At 58.9% G+C, this 23,239-nt stretch overlaps 2 protein-coding genes and 1 non-coding gene across 3 annotated transcripts in view; 1 reads left to right on the top strand and 2 right to left on the bottom strand.

Moving 5' to 3' along the window:
• The window catches only part of MAD2L2 (mitotic arrest deficient 2 like 2), a 12,146-nt gene extending 11,060 nt beyond the window's left edge, over window positions 1-1,086 (bottom strand). Inside the window, exon 1 of the mRNA XM_053898965.1 lies at window positions 957-1,086. The gene's annotated coding sequence lies outside the window, so the exon portion shown is untranslated. The remainder of the gene's footprint in view (window positions 1-956) is intronic.
• On the top strand, window positions 768-23,239 carry DRAXIN (dorsal inhibitory axon guidance protein). Its single transcript, XM_053898964.1, has 7 exons — window positions 768-909; window positions 13,477-13,937; window positions 16,243-16,433; window positions 17,166-17,277; window positions 17,690-17,779; window positions 18,619-18,708; window positions 22,475-23,239. Exons 2-7 carry the CDS (start codon window positions 13,487-13,489, stop codon window positions 22,585-22,587), a joined length of 1,047 nt encoding a protein of 348 aa, XP_053754939.1. The 5' UTR covers window positions 768-909; window positions 13,477-13,486; the 3' UTR covers window positions 22,588-23,239.
• On the bottom strand, window positions 7,468-7,552 carry TRNAQ-UUG (transfer RNA glutamine (anticodon UUG)). The gene has a single exon. It is a non-coding gene; the product is annotated as a tRNA-Gln (tRNA).

The raw sequence follows: 23,239 nt of genomic DNA, 5'->3' as shown, positions 1-23,239 counted from the left end.
GGGTAGGAGGACTGTATCTCTCCCTTCCTTCTCAGGGTGTGCACCGGGGGAGACACACTAGTGCGGCCGTCAAGGCCCGGGATTCTCACCTGGTAACGGTTTGAAGACCCCCTATACCCCCCACAACCAAGAGCGACCTCTCCAGAACCCCGCCCCCTGCTCCGCGCACTTTCCGAGGCTACAAAGGCTCCGCGGTGCCCCGTCCCGCCTCCCTCGCACCGGGCATTTCTTCCGTCCCATTTGACAGCCAGGGCGGAATAATCCTTTTGGGGACTGGCCGGCCCCTGCCCGGCCAGACGCGGCCGCAGCTGAGCGCTCAGCTCCGATCCATTGTTGGGTCCGCCGGGGACCCCCTGCCGCGGCCCTTTGTCGCCCGCTCCCGGCGGGGCCGCTCCAGATGCGCCACCGCTGCCCGCGCCCCGCCCGTCCCACGCGCTCCGGGCAGTACCGAGGCGACTCTTACGCACCGGGAGGAGTGGACTCGCCTCGCCCCGTGCCCGCTCGGCCGCCCGGCTGCGCCCGCCTTTGTCTGCCTCCTTTGTCTGCCCCGCGCCCTCGCGGCGACGGCGGCTAGGCCTCTGGGGAGCGGGCCCGGAACGCCAAGTGCAGCTGGCGAGGGCGCGCCGGCCGGGAGCGCGCAGGGCCCAGCCGGGCCGGGGGCTGCCCCTCAGCCGGGGGCGGCCGAGCCAACTCCCACCGCCCCTCCCCCGCCTCCTCCCAGCGCGCCCGCCCCTTCCCGCGCGCCGGCCCCCTCCCTTCCCTCCAGCCCCTCTCAGCCTGGGCACATCCTCCAGCCGCCCGCGCACCTCGCCTCGCGGTCCCCGCTTCGCAGCTCGGCCCTCCGCTGCGCTCGGCTCCCGCAGGCGCTCGGCCCCGGGCCCCTCGGCCCCCGCCCCGCCGGCCGGACAGGTAAGGCACGGCCTTGGCCCGCCCCTGGCCCCGCCCTCCCTCCTCACCTGGTAGCGTGCCCGGACAAAGGTGGGCTACCTGGCGCGGTTAGGGGCAGGGCGCGCGGGGGACTGTGGTTGGAGGTGAGGATGCTGCTTTCCTCCCTGCCCTCGCGGCCCTCGAAGCCGTCGGTCCGTGTGTCCGCCGCCTCCGCCCCTCGCCGCGTCACCGCTGGGCTCCAGGCTCTGCTCCCGGCCCCCGCGTCCGCCCACCTTCCGCCGGACGCTTACTTTTCCACGCTCTGACACTCTGCCTCGCGCGCGCCTGGGCCGCCCTCTCTGGGTCGCGGCTTTCGCCTTCTCTCCTCCTCCGCGCTAGCCCTTCTCCCTCTGGGACCGCGTCTCTCTTTGTCTCTCTGTCTCTGAGTCTCTGGGCGGTCTCCAGGACGCGGGAGCGGACCGGAGAATCCGCCACCATTCGAAGAAGCTTCGAAGACTCCCTGCGCCCCGGGCAGAGCTGACAGGCGTGTCCTCCTGCCCCTTTCGAGGCTGCCTGGGGGGCTAAGGTGTGTTCCGGGGGAAGGAGGCTCGGCGTGCGCCTCTGCCAGCGCCGCCGGCGGCCACGCGCCCGGGCGGTTCTGCGCCCTAGCAACCTCGACGGCCCCGCTCTGGCCCTCTTCCTCCGCTGGCTTTTTCTCCATTTGCGCACCGGGGTCTCGGCTGCCTGCGGGGTTTGAGATGCGAGGGCTCTCGGGTTTCCCGCCAAGTCTTCTTGCTTTCCTCCACTGGGGGTTCCCTCGGCCTTCGCCTCCATCGGGTCTCCTGCCCAGCGCACCTTCCCCGCTGCCCTCCTCCCCAGCCGGGGGCCCGCAGGAAGTGTCCCGGTGCTGTTCAGCATCATCCCCCAGGGATCAGGCAGACAGAGGCCCTGGGAGTGATCTTGGACAAAGGAATGCATTTTTCTGAGCCTCGATGCCCCCTTCATAAAATGGGGATAACAGCACCTACCCACAGGGATGTGTGTTGAAACAGTGAGAAAAAAAAAAAAAAAAGCAGATTGGATGCCAGCACAGGGCACACTTGGTGGCCGTGGGGGAGGCTTCGGTCCCTGGCTGGGGTGGGGAGGAGGCTCCCCAGCAAGGGGGGGAAATGGATCCCAATTCAAGGCTTAGAGACACTGCAGGGAAACCTGAATGTCCCCCCCCCCCCCGCCCCAGCATGGCTGCCACAGTTGCAACCGCCCCCACCCATTTACAGGGTTCCTGCTGTCACAGGCACCGTCCCCTCTTCTCGCTCCTCCTCTCTGCTTGTCCTAAAAGCAGTTTTAAAAAGTCAGGGTGAATAAGGTCTCTGCTTCCAAAGTGAGATGAGTGTCGCTGTGACAATGTTGCCAACAGCTGGTCATTCATCATGAGGCGTCCATGTGACTCATTCCCAATTCTGAACCTCTGTCTTGCACCGATTTCTTTTTTAATGGCACTTGCACACAAGCCATCTCCTTCCCCCCTGGGGGCACTGTCTTGCTGTATCCTGGACCTGCTGTGTAATTGCCCAAACCCTCTGACCACCGGATCATCTGTGTCCTCATAACAGGGGACACACCACCACCCCCCCCCCCCCCCCGGAATCCAGCAGTGGCTCAATGAGGGCCACTTCAGCAGAGGGTAACCTCCTCCCAGCCAGCACGTTCTAGGCTCCCCCGGCTAAGTTCTTGTTTTCAGCCGTGGCCAGAGCTGGCACTTAGGGACTAGGGACACAGGCGCACCCCACCCAGCCTCCTGCTCGTGATCCCGCCTGGCGGACAGGCCCAGCTTTGGCAATCCAGGGCGCCCTTGCCGGCTCTGCCTCCTCGGGAAAGCCAGCTCGGCAGCCTCTGCGACCCCTCCAAAATTCGCTCCTTGCCCCTCACCCACACGAAAACGACGGCGCCTTCTCCGCCCGTCCAACCGGTGCCCTCTCCCCAGCCCCAAATCCTTCAAATAGCTCCCTGTTGGCACCAAATTAACAACTCTACCTGCCACGCACAACACTCTCGTTGAGTCTTTGGCTCTTCCCTCCTTCTGAAACGTCTCCTCCCCTGCCCGTATTCAGTCGAAGCCTGCCCTCCCTGCAGGCCAAGGTCAGATGTCCCCTCTTGCGGGAAGCCCTCTTGCTCCCCCCTTGCCTCCCCTTCTTGCGTGGTCTGCGCTCCCCTGAGCAGGGCTGGGTCTCGTTCCGTTCGTGGTCCCAGGACACCCAGTGGGTGCTGCATGCACACGTGTTGTACCGACTGGAACGTTTGGTCAAGGGGATGGGAGTGACCTGAAAATTGCAAGCCACAGGTTATCCTTGGGTCCCACCGGGTCCTGCCGGCCAGGCCAGGGGCAGGGGTGACCCTGAAGCAAAAGACCGTAGCTGGGGAGGTCAGAGGGGGAACGAGCCTCCTGGAAAACCCCCGGGGTACTGGGTTCTTCCTCTCCCTGAAAGATGAGGATATCTGTGCCTGATTATAGAGAGGGAAGTGATTGCCCAAGTCCTGCAGAATGGGGTTGAATTCCGGCTGATGGCTTGCTAGCTACGTGACCTGGAGGGAGTTCCTTCACTGGTCTCAGCCAGGAATTTGGTAGAGCGGAGATTTGCATCCTGGCCTCCCTGATTCTACAGCCTGGGGAGAGTGGCGCTCCCTCCAGAGAGGGTCCTGGGCATATTCCCAAGGGGGGTGTTAGATGAGCATCCCTATTCTGGCTCTTTCGGAGGAGACCTGCCTCTTTTCCCGCTGCAGCCCCTCTGCCCGTCTTCTGTCGGCCCTTCCTCTTGAGTGGGCCATTTGGCCAACTGAGCAGAGACCATCTCCAGGAAGGACACAGGCCGTCCCCAGGAAGGACACGGGAGGGTGGCTGAACCGTTGCCACTAGAGGCCAGGCCGCCCTCACCACCAGCTTTGACAGCTCTCCTTACACAACACCGTGGTCCGGCATTGACCATCTGGTACACGTCACTGGATGGGTGTGGGGGGGTCCAAGGGATAAGGCCCCTCCTAGAATCTAGAGCAGTTGAGGTGAAGTCATTGTAGAAACTACAAGTTCTTAGAGGCTCTCTCTGTGCTGGGCTCTGTGTTACGGCCTCCAGTATGGGAGGTCCTGGACAGTCACAGCGTCTACACTGAGGGTCACTGAGGGTAACATGAGGAGTGGTCAGAGACCCTGCCTTTGACAGTACAGGCACGGTTGCCTCTCAGACAACCATGAGATCAAGTCCCAGCCCTACCACTCCCTCTGCAGTGTAACCTTGGGCAAATCCCTCCAAATTTGGCCCCATGTTGAGTCATTTTTGCCCACTTCAAAGCGCTAAATTAGATAATGCACCTGACGCTCTAGGCCCAGATTAGTAAACGGCCAATAAATGATACTCAGACAACCTGGGACTGACGCCCAGAGAGGTTAATTGACTTGCTCGGGGTCACTCAGCTATTAAGCGCTTGGAGCCAGGATTCATCCCCAGGCTTGTCTGACACCAGGTGTCTTCCTGCCCCCACGCTGGCCTGTGCCAGAGCCAACAGTGGGCATTTTTGTCACTTGATGATTAAGCGATGGGTCTGACCAAACACCAAGTGGTGTTAAATTGTCTGGGTCCCGAGATAATGAAGTTTGGGGAAGGGGAGGGCGGGCGGAGGATTGTTTGGGGAGCGGGGAGAGGAGTGGCTACCTATAATGTAGCAGGAGGCAGGACACTGGCTCAGGAGGTGGACGTGGGACACTGGGAGAGAAAAGCCCAAGGCCGGGAGCCTCTGGGTGGGTGGGCGGGGGCTCTGAGGCGTCCCCCAACTCCACACCCCTATGTAGGTTTTTTGAGGTGTGAGGCCTTGGGGGGGCTGCCAATTCCCAAGGCTACTGTTGGAAACAATAAAAGCAGATGGGGCCGCCCCTGCGGGGAAGCCAAACCTCATTTACCAAGACAATGGTCCTCTCCAGGCTGGCCTGGGCCTGTCCTGTCCCACCCCACGGGAAACCATCGATCACCCCACTGAGGACTGAGGACATGGCCACCTGCGCTTGCCCCCCCCCCCCCGACCCACACAGGCACAGATGCACAAATGCTTCCAGGACCAACCCCTCTCCCCCCCCTCCACCCACCACCCCCTCTCTCTCTTTTTCCCTTCCCCATTATAACAAGGGCTACTGCTTATCCCGCCCGGACTGGGTTCTGCTCACTTTCTATACGTTTACTTCTCCTCCTCCACAACCCCTGGCATTTTACAGAAGAAACCGAGGCTCAGAGAGGTTCAATGACTTGCCCAAGGTCACACAGCTCTTCCCACCTGCTCCATGGGGCTCTCCCATGGCTCAGCTTGATGGATTTGGGCCGACACCTGTTTGAATCAGTGCTAGCTTGTGCCTCGAGCTTTCATTGGACCTCCGGCCTCTCCAGCAGGTCAGAGTGGGGACACCTGGAGGGCAGGCACTATGTCTTTGCCTGCAGATTAGAAGCTCCTTCCAGCAAAGGGTATGTTTCCCCCCATGCTATGGGAATTTCCAAGGCCAGAGGTACGTCTCTCCTATCGGGAACCTCTAAGGGCAGCAAATGAATCTACCTCTTGATTTCTTTGTTTAAGGTTTGTTTGGTTTTGTGCACACGTGAGTGGGGGAGGGGCGGAGAGAGCGCGGGGACAGAGGACCCGAAGCAGGCTCTGCGCTGACAGCAGCCGAGCCGGGCTTGAACTCGTGAACTATGAGATCATGACCTGAGCCGAAGTCAGACGCTCAACCGATGGAGCCCCCCAGGCGCCCCTGAGTCTACCTCTTCAGACTGCAGGCTTCCTTGGGGCAGGAGTCGCTTTCCTTGTTTAGACTGAGAGCTCCCCGTGGGCGGGAGGGGTGTCTCTCTTCTCCGTCCGGGAGTCCTCCCTAGATCCTAGTCCTCCAAGGCAAGACGTGGATCTCCCCTGTGACACTGGGAACCCCCTAGGGCCAGGGTTAGTATCCCCATTTGGACTGGCAGTTTCCCGAGCAGAGACGAAGCTCTCTTCCTTGAGACTGGAGCGGGCTCCTTTACGTGACCTCCAGGTCCTGCACCCAGAGGGGCTCAGCCGGTGGTGACCGCCTGGTGTCATTCTCCCCTACAGTCTCCGCTGCAAAGCAGCAGCCGGTGCTTCCCCACCCCCCCTCCTCCCACCGCCTCCCTCAAGATAGAGTCCTCTGCAGGAGGCTGGGTTGGCTCAAAGGCGGTGGAAGGGTAGGTGGGGCTCTGGTTGTTCTGTGTCCTCTTCCTATTGGACAGGGAGAGGGGTGGGGACTAGATCAGGACTGTCAAGGCCCAAGTACGCACCTCGCCCCCCCCCCCCCCCCGCCCCGCCCCGCAACCCGCGGGCTGGGAGTGGGTGAGAGCTCTTTATATATTAAGGAGCTAATCTCTTGTCTGCTGGATAGGTTACAAAAAGAGGAGCCAGTGAGCTCGTTTGCTGCCTTCTACCCCACGTACACTGCCCGGCTTCCAGGCACACCGGAAGTCCCTTCTGCCCTACACGCGGCACGAAGAAATACTGATTTCCTAAATAATCATACCTCAAGACAGCCTGATGATCCCATTTCGCAGACGGGAACGTCATGACTCCCGAGGAGTTCTGATGGTGGGAACAGCTAGAGGGACAAAGTCTATTTCCGAACTGCCTTGAGAAAAGCCCACCCATCTGCCCCTCCCCCACTCTCATCTACACCAGGACTATTTTGATTGAACCAGCAAAATCACTCATTTTCCAGCCCCGGGGGAGTCAGGTCCCTCTAAAGAAGACAGGAATCTGCTCCCAGGGGGCCAGAAGCTCTAAGACCCGCCCCCCCCCCCCCTCCGCTGGAGCTCCAGTTTGGGGAGCCCCACTGTTCAAAGACAGAAGGAGGGGCAGGCCTAGGTAGCTCAGTTGGTGAAGCATCCGACTTCGGCTCAGGTCGTGATCTCACGCTTGGTGAGTTCAAGCCCCAAATCTGACTCTGTGCTGTCAGCGCAGAGCCTGCTTGGGATCCTCTGTCCCCCGCTCTCTCTGCCCCTCCCCAGCTTGTTCTCTCTCTCTTGAGGTTTATTTATTTTGAGAGAGAGGAGGGCCTGGGGATGGCCACCTCCATTCTCCACTTCTAGCCATTCCAGAAAGTGTCCAGCCTCCAGGATGAGGACGAGGCACCAGAGGGAGGAGTCAGGCAGATCCGTTCTAAGTTAGGACATTCCTAAAATCTTCATGGACACATGGGAACGTAAAACCAGAGATGATTCCTGCATTGAGAAAAATCCGTCCTAAGCACTGCTGAGTCGGGGTTCTAGGCCTACAATTGCTGCCCCAGGGCTCCCAGGCTCAGGGTGTCAAGGGCTGGGCGTGAGGGAAAGCTCTTTATACATTAAGGAGCTAATCCCTTGTCTTCTGGATAGGTTGTAAAAATGTCCACTGAAGAGTTTTAAGCCGTAGAGCCAGTCATCAGATTTGTTCTTTTTTTTTTTTTTAGGTTTATTTATTTATTTTGAAAGAGAAAAAGTGGGGAAGGGACAGAGAGAGGGAGGGAGGGAGGGAGAGAGAGAGAGAGAGAGAGAATCCGTAGGAGGCTCCCCACCACCAGCCCAGAGCCCGACTTGGGATTCGAACCCACAAACCACAAGATCATGACCTGAGCCAAAGTCAGACGCTCTACCAACTGAGCCACCCAGGCGCCCCCAGATTTGTTCTTCTGACCACAAAACAGAGAATGTTTTGGTGAGAAGCAGGAGCAGAGGCAGAAGGGCAGCGTGGGAAGCTGTTCCAGTCACCCAAAACACGGCAGGGAACATGGCCAGGGTTTTGTGGCGAGCGGGCACCCACACAGAGGCCGGGCCTGCCCGAGGCTGCTGCTCAGAAGAACACGATCCAGCCCTTAGTACCCAGGATCCGGGCCATGTCCCCATGAGCCTGAGGGCTCATCACCGAAGCCTGAGAAGAGAGACAGCGAGCCCCAGGGTAAGGGAGTCTGGGGTGACTTCAGCATGTCCCTTCCCAGCTGGGTTCTCTCGAGGGAGCAAGATCTCAGAGATGTTTCTTGGTCTCTCAGAGGTCAGAGGTCCTTTCCTGCTCAAGTTTAGCGGTGGGTGGTTGCCTGCAAGTTTCTTATGAGCTGGAGAGGGTTAGGGTGTTTCCATGGAAAGGGTCATTTCAAGACCCAAGCTGTGGCCAGAGGAATAGCGGGAATTAAGACACCTCCCTGTCCAGCCCCCACCCCCAGCACCTTGCATTCTCTTCTGCAGAAGTCTAAAAAGATAGAAATGCCGCGATCGTCCCAAAGAGACCCTGTACTGGTCTCAAGGTGCCCATCCCAGAAGCCCTGTGGGTTAGGGTCTCACTGGTGCCCAAGGGGTCAGCCACTTTTAGAGAAATGGACAGAGCACAGTAGGCCTCCTCCAAGAGCGAGGGAGAGGGAGGGCCAGCCCTGGCATGGGGTTGTTAATCATATAATTTGTTTTACCTTTTAGCATTTACCAGTATGTCCTCTGAATTCATGCCCCTAGCCCCTGGGGGCTTACTGGAATCCTAGAGGATATTACCCGGCACCCCTCCCCCACAGGGGGGCTGTCAGACAGATGGAGAAGGCTTGTCACTGTAGGTCATAAATTCCCAGGCTCCCTGGGCGGACAAGGTCCTTGAGGCCACCCCACCTGCAGATACGATGGTCTTCTTCTCCTGCTCCCCCCGTACATAAGTAGTTGCGAATGGCAACAATTCTTTTATTATTTTTTTTCCCTTCGAAGTTGATTTATTTTGAGAGGGGTGGGGGAGGGGCAGAGAGAGAGAGAGAGAGAGAGAGAGAGAGAGAGAGAATCCCAAGCAGGCTCCCCACTTCACGGGGCTGAAACCCACGAACCATGAGATCATGACCTGAGCCGAAAGCAAGAGTCGGATTCTTAACTGACCGGGCCACCTGGGTGCCCCCATAACGGTTCTTTTCAACTGCTCACCTTGAGCCCCTGGAACACTCTTCAGTGACCCAGGAGAAGCCCGAGTGACGATGGTGCAGTGCTCGTGTTAAAATTTGAGTAGAGAGCGTGTCTGAGAGTGTCTGTTGTCTTTGCTACAGCTTTCAGAATAGTTTAAAACATTTTTTTTTAAAGTGATGTTAGAATCAAACGTTTAAAGAAGCCCTGAAGCATCTCTAGCAAATATGGTGGCTCGGATGTCTCGTTTTCACACGTGAGGAGGAGACTCAGCGTCCGGGAGAGGGGTTGATGGGCCAAGTTCTCCCAGTGGGTGGTTGTCTGGCTCACAGCCCGGACTGAGCTCGGTAATCCTCTGCTCTATCAGAGCATCACTGATATTCCTGGCCCAGGATCCCCATCAGACCCACCCCCCACCCCCAGCCCTACTACCCTACCCCCCATCCCTCTTCCTCCCCACCCCCTCCCCCCATCCCAACCCACCGTGCGGCTGGTGAGCTGATCAGCAAGGCAGGAATGTGAGCCCTACCGCTGTCCTGGGATGCCCCGGGGGCAGTCCAGCTCCACAGTTGTCTGCCAGGCAGGTGGGACAGGAACCCCCCTAGTCTCCTGGCCCTAAATGCCAGGCTGTTGGGAGGGGAGGGGCTCAGGAATCACGGTAGACTCCAGCCTCAATTAAGTGCCTTCGTTCGCGTGTGCAGCCTTTGGACGGAGACAGCTCCCAGTCAATTGTCCCCACTGTGTAGGGACAGCTTAAGGACATGAGATAAGTTCTTTCCTCCCTGTCCCCAGCTGCCAGTGCCTGGTCCCCTTCTTGGGCCTCGACTGCACTCACAGCAATGACAGATTATGTGGGGGAGGCAGGTGACCCCTGATGAAGCTCAGTGCATGGTCGGTGGTGTGCAAGGACCGTCCACGTGCACTGGGTGAGTTGCATCATCTTGAATGTGTGGCTTTACCCTCCCGGAGCCTTGGTTTCCTCATTTTAAAAATGTAGAAAATGACATGCTGTGCAGGGCAGCGGGGAGGGACGCAGGGAGAAGTGGACGAAATCAGTCTCAGCGGCAGCTCCTATGATTACATTTGCTTTTGTTCTGTTTTGCTTTTAATGAGTCACTTAGATCTCAGTTACGAGAGGGGCATCTCTGGGTCGCGGATGGTCTTGAAGTCCCCTTGACAACTCTCATCCAGGGCAACTCCAGGCTCCTGGGGAGGGCATCCTCCCCGGGGGCCCGGAAGGGCGGACTTTGTGAGCAAGCCGCAGGCGGGGACAACCCTCCAGGGCTGATGGGGGTGGGGGAGGGGGGGGCCTGCTGCCCCTTTTTTGCCTGGATGCTCGGCGCTTTGTAAAGCAGCCTCCAACTGGCTTTCAGAGTGACAGAAATGGATTGGAGCCCCTCATCGCTGTGGATCCCTGGCACGACTTCTGTTAGCAGCCCACGTTTCCTGAGGCGCTTTGCCAGGCTGGCATCTCAGCTGCTGGGCTGTGCCAAGACCTGCGAACAAATCCCGTGGGCTTGGAGAGAGGGCTTCATGCAGTGGTCAGGGCAAAGTGGTGCCAGGATGCCCAGCCTTCACTCCAGTACTCATGCTCTCTCTCAAACCCACACATGCACGCACGTACACACACACACACACACACACACACACACACACACACACCACCCTAGGAATTTATTCATGTTCTTCTGCTCACTTTGCGCTCAGTCCACTTCCATTCCCATCCACTGTCAGTGCCTGTTATTTGCAGGGTCCTGTAGATGTGATGGGAACAGAGGGAAGAGAGGGACAGAGCCCCCTAGGATCTTTCTGTCCAGTCAGTCTTTAAAAAAGCCTGCCCCAGCACAAGATGGCACATGAGGTCTTCAGGAGCTGGACACACATATGTGGGGGCGCGGTGGGGAGCATTTGTAACTGGGGGACTGACAGGGCTTCCTGGAGGAGAGGACATTTGGGATGGACCCCAGAGGACGGGCAGGATTTGGACAGAGAGAGATGGGGGGGGGTGGAGAGAGGGGGTTGTTTGAGGCAGAGGGGACAGCCCAAGTGAGAAGAGAGATAGGAAAGGTGGGGTGTGTTTGGGGCCCGGAGAATAGTCTCTGTTGACCGTGAGGGGGAGGAAGTAGAAGTCAAGGCTGCAAAGCCAGGTCGGGGTCACGTTATACAAGGTTTTGAGTGCCGAGGTAAGGAGTCGCCGTTAAATGGGAAGGCAATAGGGAGCCAAGGACAGTTTCGAGCAGGCGAGGGTCATGGTCAGAGGAATCTGTCAGCAGTACGAGCTGCTCTGGGGGCAGGACGGTGCCGGTAAGGTCTGGGGAGAGAAATGGCTCCCAGTGGGTGCATCGATCGGCACCGCACACTGAAATCCGTTCTTGCTTGTCCCAGGCTGGCTCGCGCGTGATTTGTGGGGTGCAAAGGGAGGGAGGGAACAAAGATGGCCCTGATGCCAGTTGGGGTACCGTAAACAGACCCACGGCCATTGGAAGACTCTTGGCAACAGGACCCCGGTGGGAGAGAGAGATGCCAACGGGTGGGCTCATGATGCCTGAGGGCGTGGCGATGGGCTTCCTCTTCCGGCTCTGCAGAGGAGGGGCTGTCGTCTGAGACAGTTCCCCGGGCGGGTCAGCGAGCTCACACCTTGGCTCTCAGAGTCACCGACCTGCTTCGCGTCAAGCATGCTGGCCCACGAGGGCCTGTGGGTCTGCCCACCCCTCCTCCTCTGCCTCATCTGGCCTCTTCCTGCACTTCTGGAGTGACCGGCCTCACCCCTCTCTATTCCCACCACCCCTGCCGGTGAGGGCACTCTGTGGGCTTCTCTCAGGCTATTGTCCCTGTGAGACAGAAGGGCCGCGCGGGGTGGGGGACAGCATCCCACACAGCCTCAAAGCCTTTCTCAGTCCCAGGCAGAGCGAAGCCTGGCCAACCAGCCTGGAGAGGAGTCTGCATCTGCCTCAGGCCCGGAAACAGGGTTCAAGGGGTTCCCCGAGGGCAGAACAATACTTGACTGACAGGCCTTTAGAATGGCCCCCCTCCTCCCGCCCAGCTGCCTCAGGAGCCCAGGAGCACAGGCCCCGGCTGCCTGAGCCCCGGCCTCCAGAGCCCTCATTATGGGAAGGCTGGAGGTGAGGTTGATGGGGCCGAATCCTCGTGTGGCCACTGAGGTGGACAGCAAGGCAGGCCAGGGCTTCATGGTTTACCGTCTTAGGCACGGAAGGCTGTGTGACGAGACAGGAGTTGTCACGCCATGCCATCCCAGGGTCCCACACGGCTCCTGAGGCTCTCCCGGGACGCGCAGGGGGCTCCCCGGGGTGGGAGGAAATAGGACGGCCTCTTTCTCTCAGTCGGTGGTTCTAGCAAGATCGGAGCTGCAGGCCGTGGAGGCAGGGCCTGGGCCTTGCAGGGGACCAGGGCACTCCAGGCTGGAATGAAAGGAGAGCAGGATAAAGGACCCTGGGACCAGGCAAGGTGGGAGGAGCTGTTCCCCCCCTTCGGCCCCCCACCCCCTCAGAGTGGGTCAGCCTGGCGGGGCCCCGGCCTCCCTGTCGGGCCTGCCCTCCCCGCCCGTTTCGAGAGCCTCGCTGGGAGTTGGCTAAAGGCGAAGCTGTGGGTGGGGGAGCCGGGGGCAGGGAGGTTGTGGGGGGCAGGTGGGGCCACAGGGGGTGGTCGCCAGAGTTGGGCACCTGCCCCACCGTCCCCAGCCACAGGCCTCATGAGCCTTAGCTCCGACGTCTTCTGGAACATCCAGGGGTTGCTTCCTCCTCCCACAGGGGGGCGGCGGGGGGAGCAGTGTGTGCCCTGAGGAGGCCCCACTTCTGGTGGGCAATGAAGGGTTATCTTGAGGGTAGGTCAGGGTCAGCTCACCCCACCCTGCAGGGGTCAGAGCCAAGCTTCTTCCCAAGTTGCTCAGCGCCGGCAGAGACAGGGCTGTGTCAGAACCTCCTGGCCCCTTAGAGGAAAAGAAAAGAGCAAAGACAGGGACCGAGCAGTCTTGGGACAGCCACGAGGGAGGTGCAGAGCACAGACGTAGCAATTACATGTATGAGACTTACTAGATGTGGCTTAACCTCTCTGGGCCTTAGTGGCTGTTCCAGAAAATGCTAGGAGCCACTTCAGAGGCTTGTTGAAAGGACAAAGTGATATGAGTTCCCGCAAAGCTCTGAACCCGATCCCTGCCCGTGGCACGCGCCCAAAGAGGCTGTTCTGTTTGTTCGGAGTTGGGCTTTGAGTCAAGCCTCGGGCAGGACAGGCCTGTTTCTGAGCTTGGAAGGACGCAGCTCATTCCGGGGGACTTGGCAAAGGGCAGAGGTCTGTGCAAAGAGAATTCTAGACAAATCTGGAACCTGGATGCTGCTTAAGCCAATCAAACCAGGATTTCCCAGCCTCGGCGCTGTGGTCTTCCTGGGCCGGCAAGCCTCCTTCGTGGGCCATCCTGTGCTAGCTGTAGGGTGTTTAGCGGCATCCCTGACCCCAGAAGGGGCGACACTGCCCCGCTAAGACAACCAAAAATGTCTCCGGACATTGCCAAATGTCCCCTGGGGGCCAAGTCCCCCTCCATCCCTGCTGAGAGACACCGGGCTATGATGATGTGGGTGAGGGGGATTTGCAGAAGTGGGGAAGCAGAAGACGAGGAGGGCTGTTGAGCTGTCTGCTCATGGTGCTGCTTTTCTTACAGACCAGAGCTCATGGCCGGGCCCAGCACCCACGTTGTCCCCATGCTGTTCCTCGCCCTCCTGGTGCTCTCGGAGCTGAGCCTGGCAGGCTCCCTGGGACCTGGAACCCCGGCTCGGAACCTTCCTGAGAATCACATCGACCTCCAGGGCCCAGCACTGTGGATGCCTCAGGCCAGCCACCATCGCCGGCGGGGCCTGGGCAAGAAGGAGCGGGGCCCAGGCATGCCCGGCCGGGCTCAGGATGGGGCTGTGGTCACCACCACCAGGCAGGCCTCCAGGCTGCCAGGGGCAGGGGAGCCACTGCCCGGGCAGAGTCCTGCAGGCCTACTGGAGGACAAGGGCCCGCTCCTAGGGCTGGCACTGCCCTACCCGGAGAAGGAGAACCGGTCTCCCGGGTCAGAGAGGGTCAAGAAACGTGGCAGGGAGTTCAAGAGACGCAGGGAAAGGTTGAAACTGCACAGAGGTAGCCGGAGGTCTGCGAGGGGGTGGGGTCCTGTCATGGAAAGGAGGGGTGGGGGGATGAGGGAAGGGCATACCCCCATGGCCAAGGGGACTCCAAGAGGGGGGTGGGGGCGGGCACAAGGGAAGTGGAGAAGTGTCGATGGTGTGAGAAGCCGGGGAGGATATCCAGAGGCTCCACAGAGGGCAGGCAGTGGACCCCCAGAGGAGGGGAGGGGGTCTCTCAAAAGTCGGAGTGATCTGGTAAGAGGAGGGAGCTGGGAGAGCCTTGGTGGTGGCTCGTGGGAATGATCCTCCTAAGTCAGGAAGCTCTGCCTTGTGTCTGGCCGAAATCCACCCTACTATAAGCCCGGAGTAGAGATAGACTAGTTCGGTCCCCAACCAGGGGACTTAACACTTACTCAACTCTGAATCCCAGAGCGGGGACTGAGAGCTCAGACTCTGAAGCTAGGTCTGCCCCAGTTCGGCTGTGGCTCTGCTGCTTACTAAGCTGCATGCCCGGGACAAGTCCCCTTTCTGTGCCTCGGTGTCCCCTTTTGCAAAACGAGGATGAGGGCTCCATCTACCCTCAGCGTGGGCTCATAGAGGACTTAGATGCTTAGAATGGCACCTGACAAGCATCACGTGCCGTGAGCAGTAGCTGTTACTAGCTAATTCTCAACTTGCTCTCAGTGTGGAGTCACCGTCCCCTGACCCGGACACGGATGACCCAGGGAGAGACGTGGCGTCCTTATCCCTCCTGCCTCTGTCCTGTGTGTCTCTTGGGGTGCTCCCCCGCGGCCCTGGTCACCTTCTTTAAGTTTCTCCCACATCCCCAAATCCCCGTGAGGGCCTAGCCGCCCCCTGGCCCCGGGCGCCACCTCCTTTGCCCACTCAGTCCCTGAACAAACATGTCCCAACAGCTGGGCCCAGGCAGCTCCTCCTGCCTGACCTGGCCCCAAGGCCACCAGGGGCCGACCAAGTGCTGCAAATGTGGGGCAGGTGTTCTCCAAGAGGAGCGTGATGGAGGCTGGGCACCCCCACCTCCTGCAACCGCTGGGGTCTTCCTTGCTAGGCCTCCTGAGACCCCCCCAAGTGGACAGAACACAGTCGAGAGATCCCCGCTTAGACTCAGCCTCCCACCCCCTTGGAGGTCACGGTCAGGGTGGGGGAGGCTGGCATCCTCAAGGACTCACAAGGCATGAACTCATCCTGGCTCAACTCCAGGCCCCAGCTCCATCGGACCAAGGGCCTCCCCCCACCCCAAGAGAGTCGGTGTGGCGGGTGAATGGAGGAGGGGACAGTGCTGGAGGCCAGGCCCGGTACTGCCGACCTGCTGCGGAGCTCTGGCTGACCGGGCCCCGGTTGCCTTGTCTGTAAAATGAATGGAGTGGATTCAATGGTCCCTAAGTCCCCTTTCTACTCTCTGGGGTTTGTTTCCGGAGGGTGGGGTGGCCCCGACTGACCCAATCAAACTCAAAGTCAGATCTTGCCCGAGAAAAAAGAGGCAAGGGTGAGCCCGGGGCCTCCAGCTTCTCTCAGAGCCCCTTTGTTCCTGACCACCTCCAATCCTGCACACTGTCCCCTCACACTCAACTTACCCCAATGCCCACGGGTCTTGGGGGGTGGCATCTGTGGCCAAAAGCATCGGCCTTGTGCTCAGATGGACCTGTGTTTGAATGCAGGCTCTGCTGTCCCCTAGCTGTGTGTCCTGAGGCAAGTTGCCTAACCTCTCTGTGCTTCCGTGTCCACACCACCCCCCATAGATGAAGCCTGAAGGAGCACCCATCTCCTAAGAGTTCCTACCGTGGTTAGATGAAATAATGCTTGTAAGGAAGGACCCAGCATACAACAGGGCGATGGTTATCACCACATAGGAAGCCCTTGCTTGTACGTGACAAGCTGTGGATCTTGCCATCTCAAAGACCTCTCCCCAGTGCAGTGCCTCTCAGCCTCTCCTACTCACACCTCACCTCTTCCGGGAAGCCTTCCGTGGTCAATCCCACCAGTTCGCACTTGTTGCACTTACGCCCCCGGCTGTAACCTGACTTGAACTGGCCGGACTGCTGCTTTAGAGAGAGCATCCTTGGGCTGCCTCCTGGCGGCAACACTGCAAGTTCATTCAAGACCTCCCTCCTCTCTCCCCACCACCCCAGTCCCTCGTTTCCACCTCCCCAGGAAGGTGGGCAACAGGAGTGTTGGCTGAGCCCATGGCTTGGCACATAGTCCCTGCTGCCTCCTTGTTTGCAGATGGAAATGTGAGTTGTGCTGTGGGTTGACACAGGGTGGTGAGCAGATAAAGCTCCTGTGTTTCCCACTCCGTGTCTCAGGCCGAGCCTTGGTCCGAGGTCCTAGCTCCCTGATGAAGAAGGCAGAGCCGTCCGAAGACCAGGCACCGGATGCCACGATGGAGGAATCCTCCACCAGCCTGGCCCCCACCATCCTCTACCTAACCACCTTTGAGGCAGCACCTGCCACAGAAGAGTCCCTGATCCTGCCTGTCACATCCCTGTGGCCCCAGGTAAGGGGCCCCAGAAGAGCCTCATCGTATATTTAGGGAGACTGAGGCACAGGGGTGGGAGGGAGCGGGATGAGGCCACCGGGGCTAGAGGCGGACCAGGTCTCCTGATGCCTGTCCAACTCAGCTGCAGCCCGGCAGCCGCTCTCTGCTAAAAGGGCTGCTACTGTCCGGGACAAAGTGGTCCTAGGGTTCACTCCAGGGACAGGCAAGGGAGCAGGTGCCAGCTCAGCACACCGGGTCCGCATGGAAAAGAGCAGGGACCTCGGGGAAAATTTTCACACGTACCAACGCGTCCTTGTGCACTGATCCAGCCCCGAGACCGCTGGCTGCGAGGTGAACTGAGCGGCGGCCTCGCGGTGCTACAGAGCCAATGACTTGTCAGAGGAGAGAAGGGACAGGAAAGCGAGTGGCTGGGCTTCACCCAACTCCCCGGCTGCATAGGTGTAGAAACCCTGAGCAGGCACGAATGCCTTCCCGGTCCCTCCCTCAGGGGCCTGGCGGATAACTCACCTGTCTGCATTAATACCATCCCACTGGGGTGGTGGCTGCAGAGTGAGAGAACTGCTTAGGCAGCTGTCCCCGTGTCCCCAGGGCTGGGATTCCAGGCTGCCCAGCAGAGGACGAGCTGGCCTCTAAGGAGCCTTTCCTTAACCCCCTGGTTCTGGGGTCCCATGTTTCGACTCGCACCTGTTGGGAGCTCCAGGCTCCCTCCTCTCCATGTCCCTCCTGCAGGCTCAGCCCAGGCCTGATGGGGAGGTGATGCCCACACTGGACATGGCCTTGTTCGACTGGACCGATTATGAAGACTTAAAACCTGAAGTCTGGCCCTCTGCAAAGAAGAAAGGTACGTCCGCCCAGCCCTCCACCCCCACTCCTGGGTTCTCCCTCACCCCCCTCACTGTCTGTCACGGTGGGGGCCCCAGTGAGCCCAGCCTGACCTACAGGTGTCCAGAGTGGGAGGGCGTGGCGTCTAAATTGGCACTGACACCCACAAGGCAAAGGCTGTTCTTAAGTGCCGATCACACGGCACACGTTTTCCTCTACCAGCTCGTTTTACCCGAAAAAACAAAACAAAACAAAACTGTTGAGCCCATTTTAGAGAGGAGAAGACGAAGGCAGAGAGAGCGAGGTAGACAGTCCTGTCCACGCCACACCGTACCGGGGGCAGCGTGAGCACCCAGTCCCCGGCGCCCACGTGCCGAGTCTCTCTGCTCTGCTTGGCGTCAGCTTCTGACTGCAGAACTTCTCGTTGCCAGAGAAACACTGGGGTAAACTCTCCAGCGACGGTAACGGAACGTCACCGGCTGAGGGTGAGCCGTGCGACCATCATCAAGACTGCCTGCCAGGTACGGAGCCAGCATCCGCCTTCAGGGCACGCGGCTGGGTGCAGGGTCAGGGTTGGGGTGGTGGAGGGGAGGCTGCACGGGTGTGGGGACGTTCCCAGGCACGTGAGCAGGGCCTGTGGGTCCGTGGCCCTAAAAGGGAGAGAAATAACAAAAACCAGAGCTACCTCTTTCCTGAGTGTCGCTGTCATACTCATAATTTATTTGCTCCTCATAGCAACCCAGGGAAAGGGACCCTGTCATCCCCAGTGTTTAGACCACCAGCTCCCAGACAGGCCGTTTCCTCTGCAACACATGGTTTTCACCCTGAGCGCAAAGAAAAGGCTTGATTTGGGGTCAACTGGACAGTCTTCCTAAGAGCTGGCTCGGTGTGTGGCGGGCAAAGCCCTGCCTGGGGTCTACCTTGGCCCCCCGCCCCCCCACCCCCCTGCTGCTCCCCCGAGGCGGCGGCGGGGGGCGGGGGGGGAGGGGCTTCAGTTTTCCCATCTGTCAAAGTGGACCTTGGCAGCGATGATCCCTGAAGCCCCTCCCAGCTCCACACCCCCCCCCCAGCTGCTCTGCCCCCTCTCCCTGGGAGGCCATCCCACACCGCCTTCGCTCTGCCCGTGCTCTATCAATTGCCCATCTGGGGCAGCTGGGGTCTCTGCCACCCGCCCCTGGGGGGCCTCGGCCATGGCATCCATAGGTGGTCCCAGTAGGGAGCCTTGCGCACCAGATGGCCCACCCTGCCGGGCCACGGCCCTGCCACGGAGATGATGGATCTCCTGTCTAGTGGGACGGCGGGCTCGGCGGTGGGAGGGTCCGGGGAAGCGTGGCTGACCGCGCGCTTGCTGTGTGAGCAGGGAGCTGCTGTGACCTTCGGGAACATCTCTGCACGCCCCACAACCGCGGCCTCAACAACAAATGCTTTGATGATTGCATGTGTATGGAAGGTGAGCCCGCACTCCTGGGGGGCGGGGGTCCCCTGGGCTCTGAAGAGGGTGGGCAGAGGGGCCCGCGGCCAAGAAGAGGGTGGAAGAGGGCCTCGGGAGCTGAAAACACGAGCAAGAACAGCTTTGCTCGGTGCCTTCCCAATCTGTGAACTCATTTAGTCTTGATTCCTGGCATTGGTTCTCAGATGTGCTTTTCTCACCTCTTGAAACACAAGCTGGCATGATCTCCTGTGATCTGGAGGTGGGAGAAGGGAGGAGAGGCGCGCATCTCTTTAAATAAGATCACATCTGAGAAGGCTGGTACTTTCATACCAGAATTCTATCCCTGGGGAGGCCTTCCAAGTGTGATAACAAGGGGTGGGGTGGATTTCCCAGCACTGTCCCAGGGGAGGATGCACTTGGCCAGCTACGTCCTTAACTCTTCTGAGCTCCCACCTGCCCAGGTGTGCCCCGCTGTGCCGGGCTCTTGTGCCGAGAACTTCACTCACGCCATCTCCCATAATCATGCACAAGCGTCCCGGGAAAGGGAGCTATTATGATCCCCCTTCCGCCATAAGCAAACCGAGGCACAGAGAGGTTAAGTGACTTGCCCGAACTCACACAGCCAGAAAAGTAGGGGAATGCTTTTAATTTTGCATTCTGAAACATTTCAAACATACACGTTAGAAATCATTATTGCAACCGTTAGCCCCCCAGAGTGATTTCCCATCATTCTGCATCAGGATTTACAGACTCACTGCCCATCTGTGCCACTTCTCCCCCCCACTCAGTTCCCAGTATGATTTTGAAGCAACTCTTGGGAGTTTACAGACATTTCACCTGTGATTAGTTCAGTATATCTCTCTAAAAGAGAAGTACGCCTTTCAAGATAAAATACCAAATGTGAACAATAGTTGCTCGGTATTCATTCACTAGCTAATCAGTGGGAGAATTTGGTCGCGGTCCCTCTGCTGACCATCCTGAGATACAAGCCCTGTTTTTACTCAGATTAGCCTCAAAAATTATCTGCGGTGAAAGCAATACACCTACACGGTCTAGTCAGTCAAGAAATATTTTGTTTGTTTGCTTTGAAAGAGAAAGAGAACAAGCAGGGGAGGGGCAGAGAGAGGGGGGGGAAGAGAGAGAATCCCAAGCAGGCTCCATCCACACTGTCAGTGCAGAGCCCAGCGCAGGGCTCGATCTCACAAACTGTGAGATCATGACCTGAGTCGAGATCAAGAGCCGTACGCCCAACGGACTGAGCCACCCAGGCGTCCCCAAGTCAAGAAATATTTATTGAGTGTCAGGTACCGTTCTGGACACTCGAGATTCAGCGGCGAAGAGAACCGGCAAAGTGCACCCATGGATTCCATTCCAATGGGATGAACGGATACTAAGCAAATAAAGAGATAAGGTGTCTTTAGAAAGTAATAAGGGCTGTAAAGAAAATAATCCAGGTGGTCTGATGAGGATCAGATTTGTTTTAGGAAGGACAGACTGGAGGGGACAGTGGGGACCAGCCTCCAGAAGACGGAGGGTATAGGGACGGAGAGAGAGCCCCAGGCAAGAAGCAGGAGAGAGACCCCCAAGCAAGAAGCAGGCCAAAGGCGAGGACCTTGGGAGGAACAAGGCTGGTGTGTTTGAGTGGGGCCAGCATACAGTGGCCAACAGAGAAGGTGGCCCAAGGGCCGGGTGGGAGAAGCTAGCGGGGAGGATCACATGGGACGTTGTCAGCCTTGTTTGAGTTAGAATTGGAAGTCGTAGGCAGGTGTTAGGTGGGAGAGTGACATGGTCCCTGCTGCAGGATGCTGAGGGACAGGAGTGGAGATAGACAGGACCGACAGGGAGCTGAGGAGAAGGCAGGGTGGGAAGGGTGCAGGGAAACTGCCTTCTGTTACGTGTAGGCAGGGTTGGGGACCCATTTCACAGAGCAGGAGACTGAGGTATGGAGCCGGCAGGAGGGCACTCCAGTCCAGGTTGGCCAGAACACTTCTGAGGTCCGATCTCAATCCTTGGCCTCCAGGTCCAACCCCGAGCGCCCAGGTGGGGGGGATGCGGCCCTGCTGAGCTGCACCTGCCTGGTTGGTGCCTGGCCGGGTGCTCAGGGGGTGGCCCCACCATCCAGGAATCCTTCCTTCTTTCCTCCCCTGGACCTCAGGCGGGAGGGGGCAGCTTTCCAGGCATCCGGAAGATACGTCGGCATCCAAAGCCCCATCTGCTCCTTTCCTCTCATCCCTCTGGCACTGGTCGGTCCTGGAAGGAACGCTTGCTTCCTCCTGGGAGACTCAGGCTCCAGAAAAAAAAAGAACAGAAGTGACAACTCAGGCAGCTCATTAAAGATGGTCCAGGAGGCGGCTGTCACCAAGATGCCACACCAGAGGGATCTAGGCGGTGGCCAGGAACCCTCCTGAGGACCAAGAGTCCTGAGGACCTCTGAGAAACCCTGAAATGCTAAACACGGGGCCCAGGGCTTAAGTCCAGCAGTCAGGGCCAGCCTGGGTTCTGGAGGGTTCTGAAGGGGCTTCTGTGGGAACCTAGTACTCCTGCTCATGAATCCCCTCCCCTTTCCAAGTGTCACTTGTGTGGCCACAGGTCTGGAAGCCCAGTGACCCAGGTGTAAATTCTAGACCACTAAGCACAAACTCTACCCAGCAGCTTGCTCCTTTATTCTCTGGATGGTGACATAAGTGAATCTTAAAGTAGCAATGTCCTCTCTCCCTGAGGTCACTCCTAACCTGAAGTGGTGGGATTGCTCAGGCCACACTCACATCTCTTTCCACCTGCCACCACCAGGAGGATGTGGCCTTCTGAGGCCTTAAATGAAAAATACATCTACCTGCCGTGTATCCCAGTAGATGCTGGTGGCCATGACAGAGAGAGCTTCAGCTAAGAAACCCTCCCACTGGTGGGCCAGAAGGGCCACACTGACTTTAATTTGGGTGGTCAGGGAGGGTCTCTGAGCCGTGAAGGCTGTGAAGGAGCCAGGGATGCAGAGAGCTTGGGAAAGGGATTCTGGCTAAGAGAAAAGCAAGTGCAAAGGCCCTGGGGCAGAGCATGACTGGGTGTTGAGGAAAAGCAAGAAGACTGAGTGTGGCTGGAGTTGGTGAAGAGGAGAGTGGGAAGTGAAGAGGGCAGACGGGAGGCGGGTCCAGGTCCCAGGGGGTCTTGTAAGCCAGACTGGGAAGTTTGGATTTCTATTTGAGTACCAGGGGGAGCCACAGGAGGTTTATAGGGGAGGGCAGAATCTGCATCCCTTTACACATTTTTTTAATAGACCATCTTTTTTAGCAGCTTTGGGATTACAGAAAACTTGCACAGAAAATACAGTTCTCCTGTGCCCTCTCCCCCCCACCCCCCTGCACGGTTTCCCCTGTTATCTTGCATTAGTGTGGTATGCTCTTTACAATTGAAGAACCATGGTCTTGATAAAGTCCATGGTTTGTATTCGGTTCACTCTCGGCATTGAGCATTCCACGGGTTTTGATAAATGCGTCATGTGTCCACCATTCCAGTATCACAGAAGAGCTTCATGGCCCCGAACAGCCCCTGTGCTCCGTCTCTGCATCCTTCCTCCCCGCCCCCCCCCCCCCCCCCCCGCCTATTGTCTTTTCTAAGCCCACTCGGGCTGCCGTGTGTTGAGTGGGTGGGTTTTAGGGCAGCACAAAGAAGGGCTGGTGAAAGTGTGCGGGGCGGTGGGGGCGGGGGTCCCAGAGGATGCGATGCGGGGAAGGAAGGGGCGGGCCCTGGCGGTGGGCCCCCCCTGACCCCCTTGACTCTCTCCGCTCAGGGCTGCGCTGCTATGCCAAATTCCACCGGAACCGCAGGGTCACACGGAGGAAGGGGCGCTGCGTGGAGCCGGAGACGGCCAACGGCGACCAGGGATCCTTCATCAACGTCTAGCGGCTCTGCGCGACGCGCCTCCCCGCCGGCCTGGGGACCGCGCGCGCGCCGAGGTTTGGAGAAGCCGGGCAATTTGTTCAGAACTAGCCGTGCGAGATCGGATGGGGACTAGATGGTCGAGGCTGCAGGCGCCAGCCCAGGACACTCAGCCCCGGCAGGGGAGCCCTGGGCGAACTGCCTCCGCCCAGGAGCCGAGCTGCGGCACACCTGCGCCCACCTCCCGGCCTCCGGAGGACCCACGAGGCCCCCGCGATCCCGGGGGAACCGCGTACTCCGCGATGGCAATGTCGAGACTGCCCTCTACTGCCCGACCTCAGCACTGCAATGGAGAGGTTTCCGAGCGCGTAAAGGGACCACTCCCAGAGACCAGAGAACCCGAGGAGGTGAACGCGGGAACACCTCTGCCGTACCTGGCACTGTGCTAAATGCGTGCCATACGTTATCTCTCTTAGTTATCACAATGACCTTTCAGAGTGGGCATTATCACCGTTTTATAGGTGAGGAAAACCGAGGCAGAGTTAGTTATGACTTGTCCAGGGTCCCAGATCAATGCTCCTCAAACCTTAACCTGTGTAAGAACCCCCGGGGAGATCTGGCTCAAATGCAGATTCTGGCTCAGTCGCTTCAGCATTTTTAACAAGCTCTGGGTGGG

Source organism: Panthera pardus, unplaced genomic scaffold (assembly GCF_024362965.1).
Source record: "Panthera pardus isolate Hobbes unplaced genomic scaffold, ASM2436296v1 HiC_scaffold_11, whole genome shotgun sequence".
In the NCBI taxonomy this organism is placed as follows: Eukaryota; Metazoa; Chordata; class Mammalia; order Carnivora; family Felidae; genus Panthera; species Panthera pardus.
The sequence above is the reverse complement of the archived record's forward strand: the minus strand, read 5'-3'. Positions and strand labels throughout refer to the sequence as shown.

Coding starts and splice junctions, on each gene's coding strand:
- DRAXIN (XM_053898964.1), top strand. CDS start 13,487: ATGGCCGGGCCCAGCACCCACGTTGTCCCCATGCTGTTCCTCGCCCTC. Junction 13,938..16,242: donor AAGGTTGAAACTGCACAGAG/GTAGCCGGAGGT, acceptor TCCGTGTCTCAG/GCCGAGCCTTGGTCCGAGGT. Junction 17,780..18,618: donor TCATCAAGACTGCCTGCCAG/GTACGGAGCCAG, acceptor CTGTGTGAGCAG/GGAGCTGCTGTGACCTTCGG.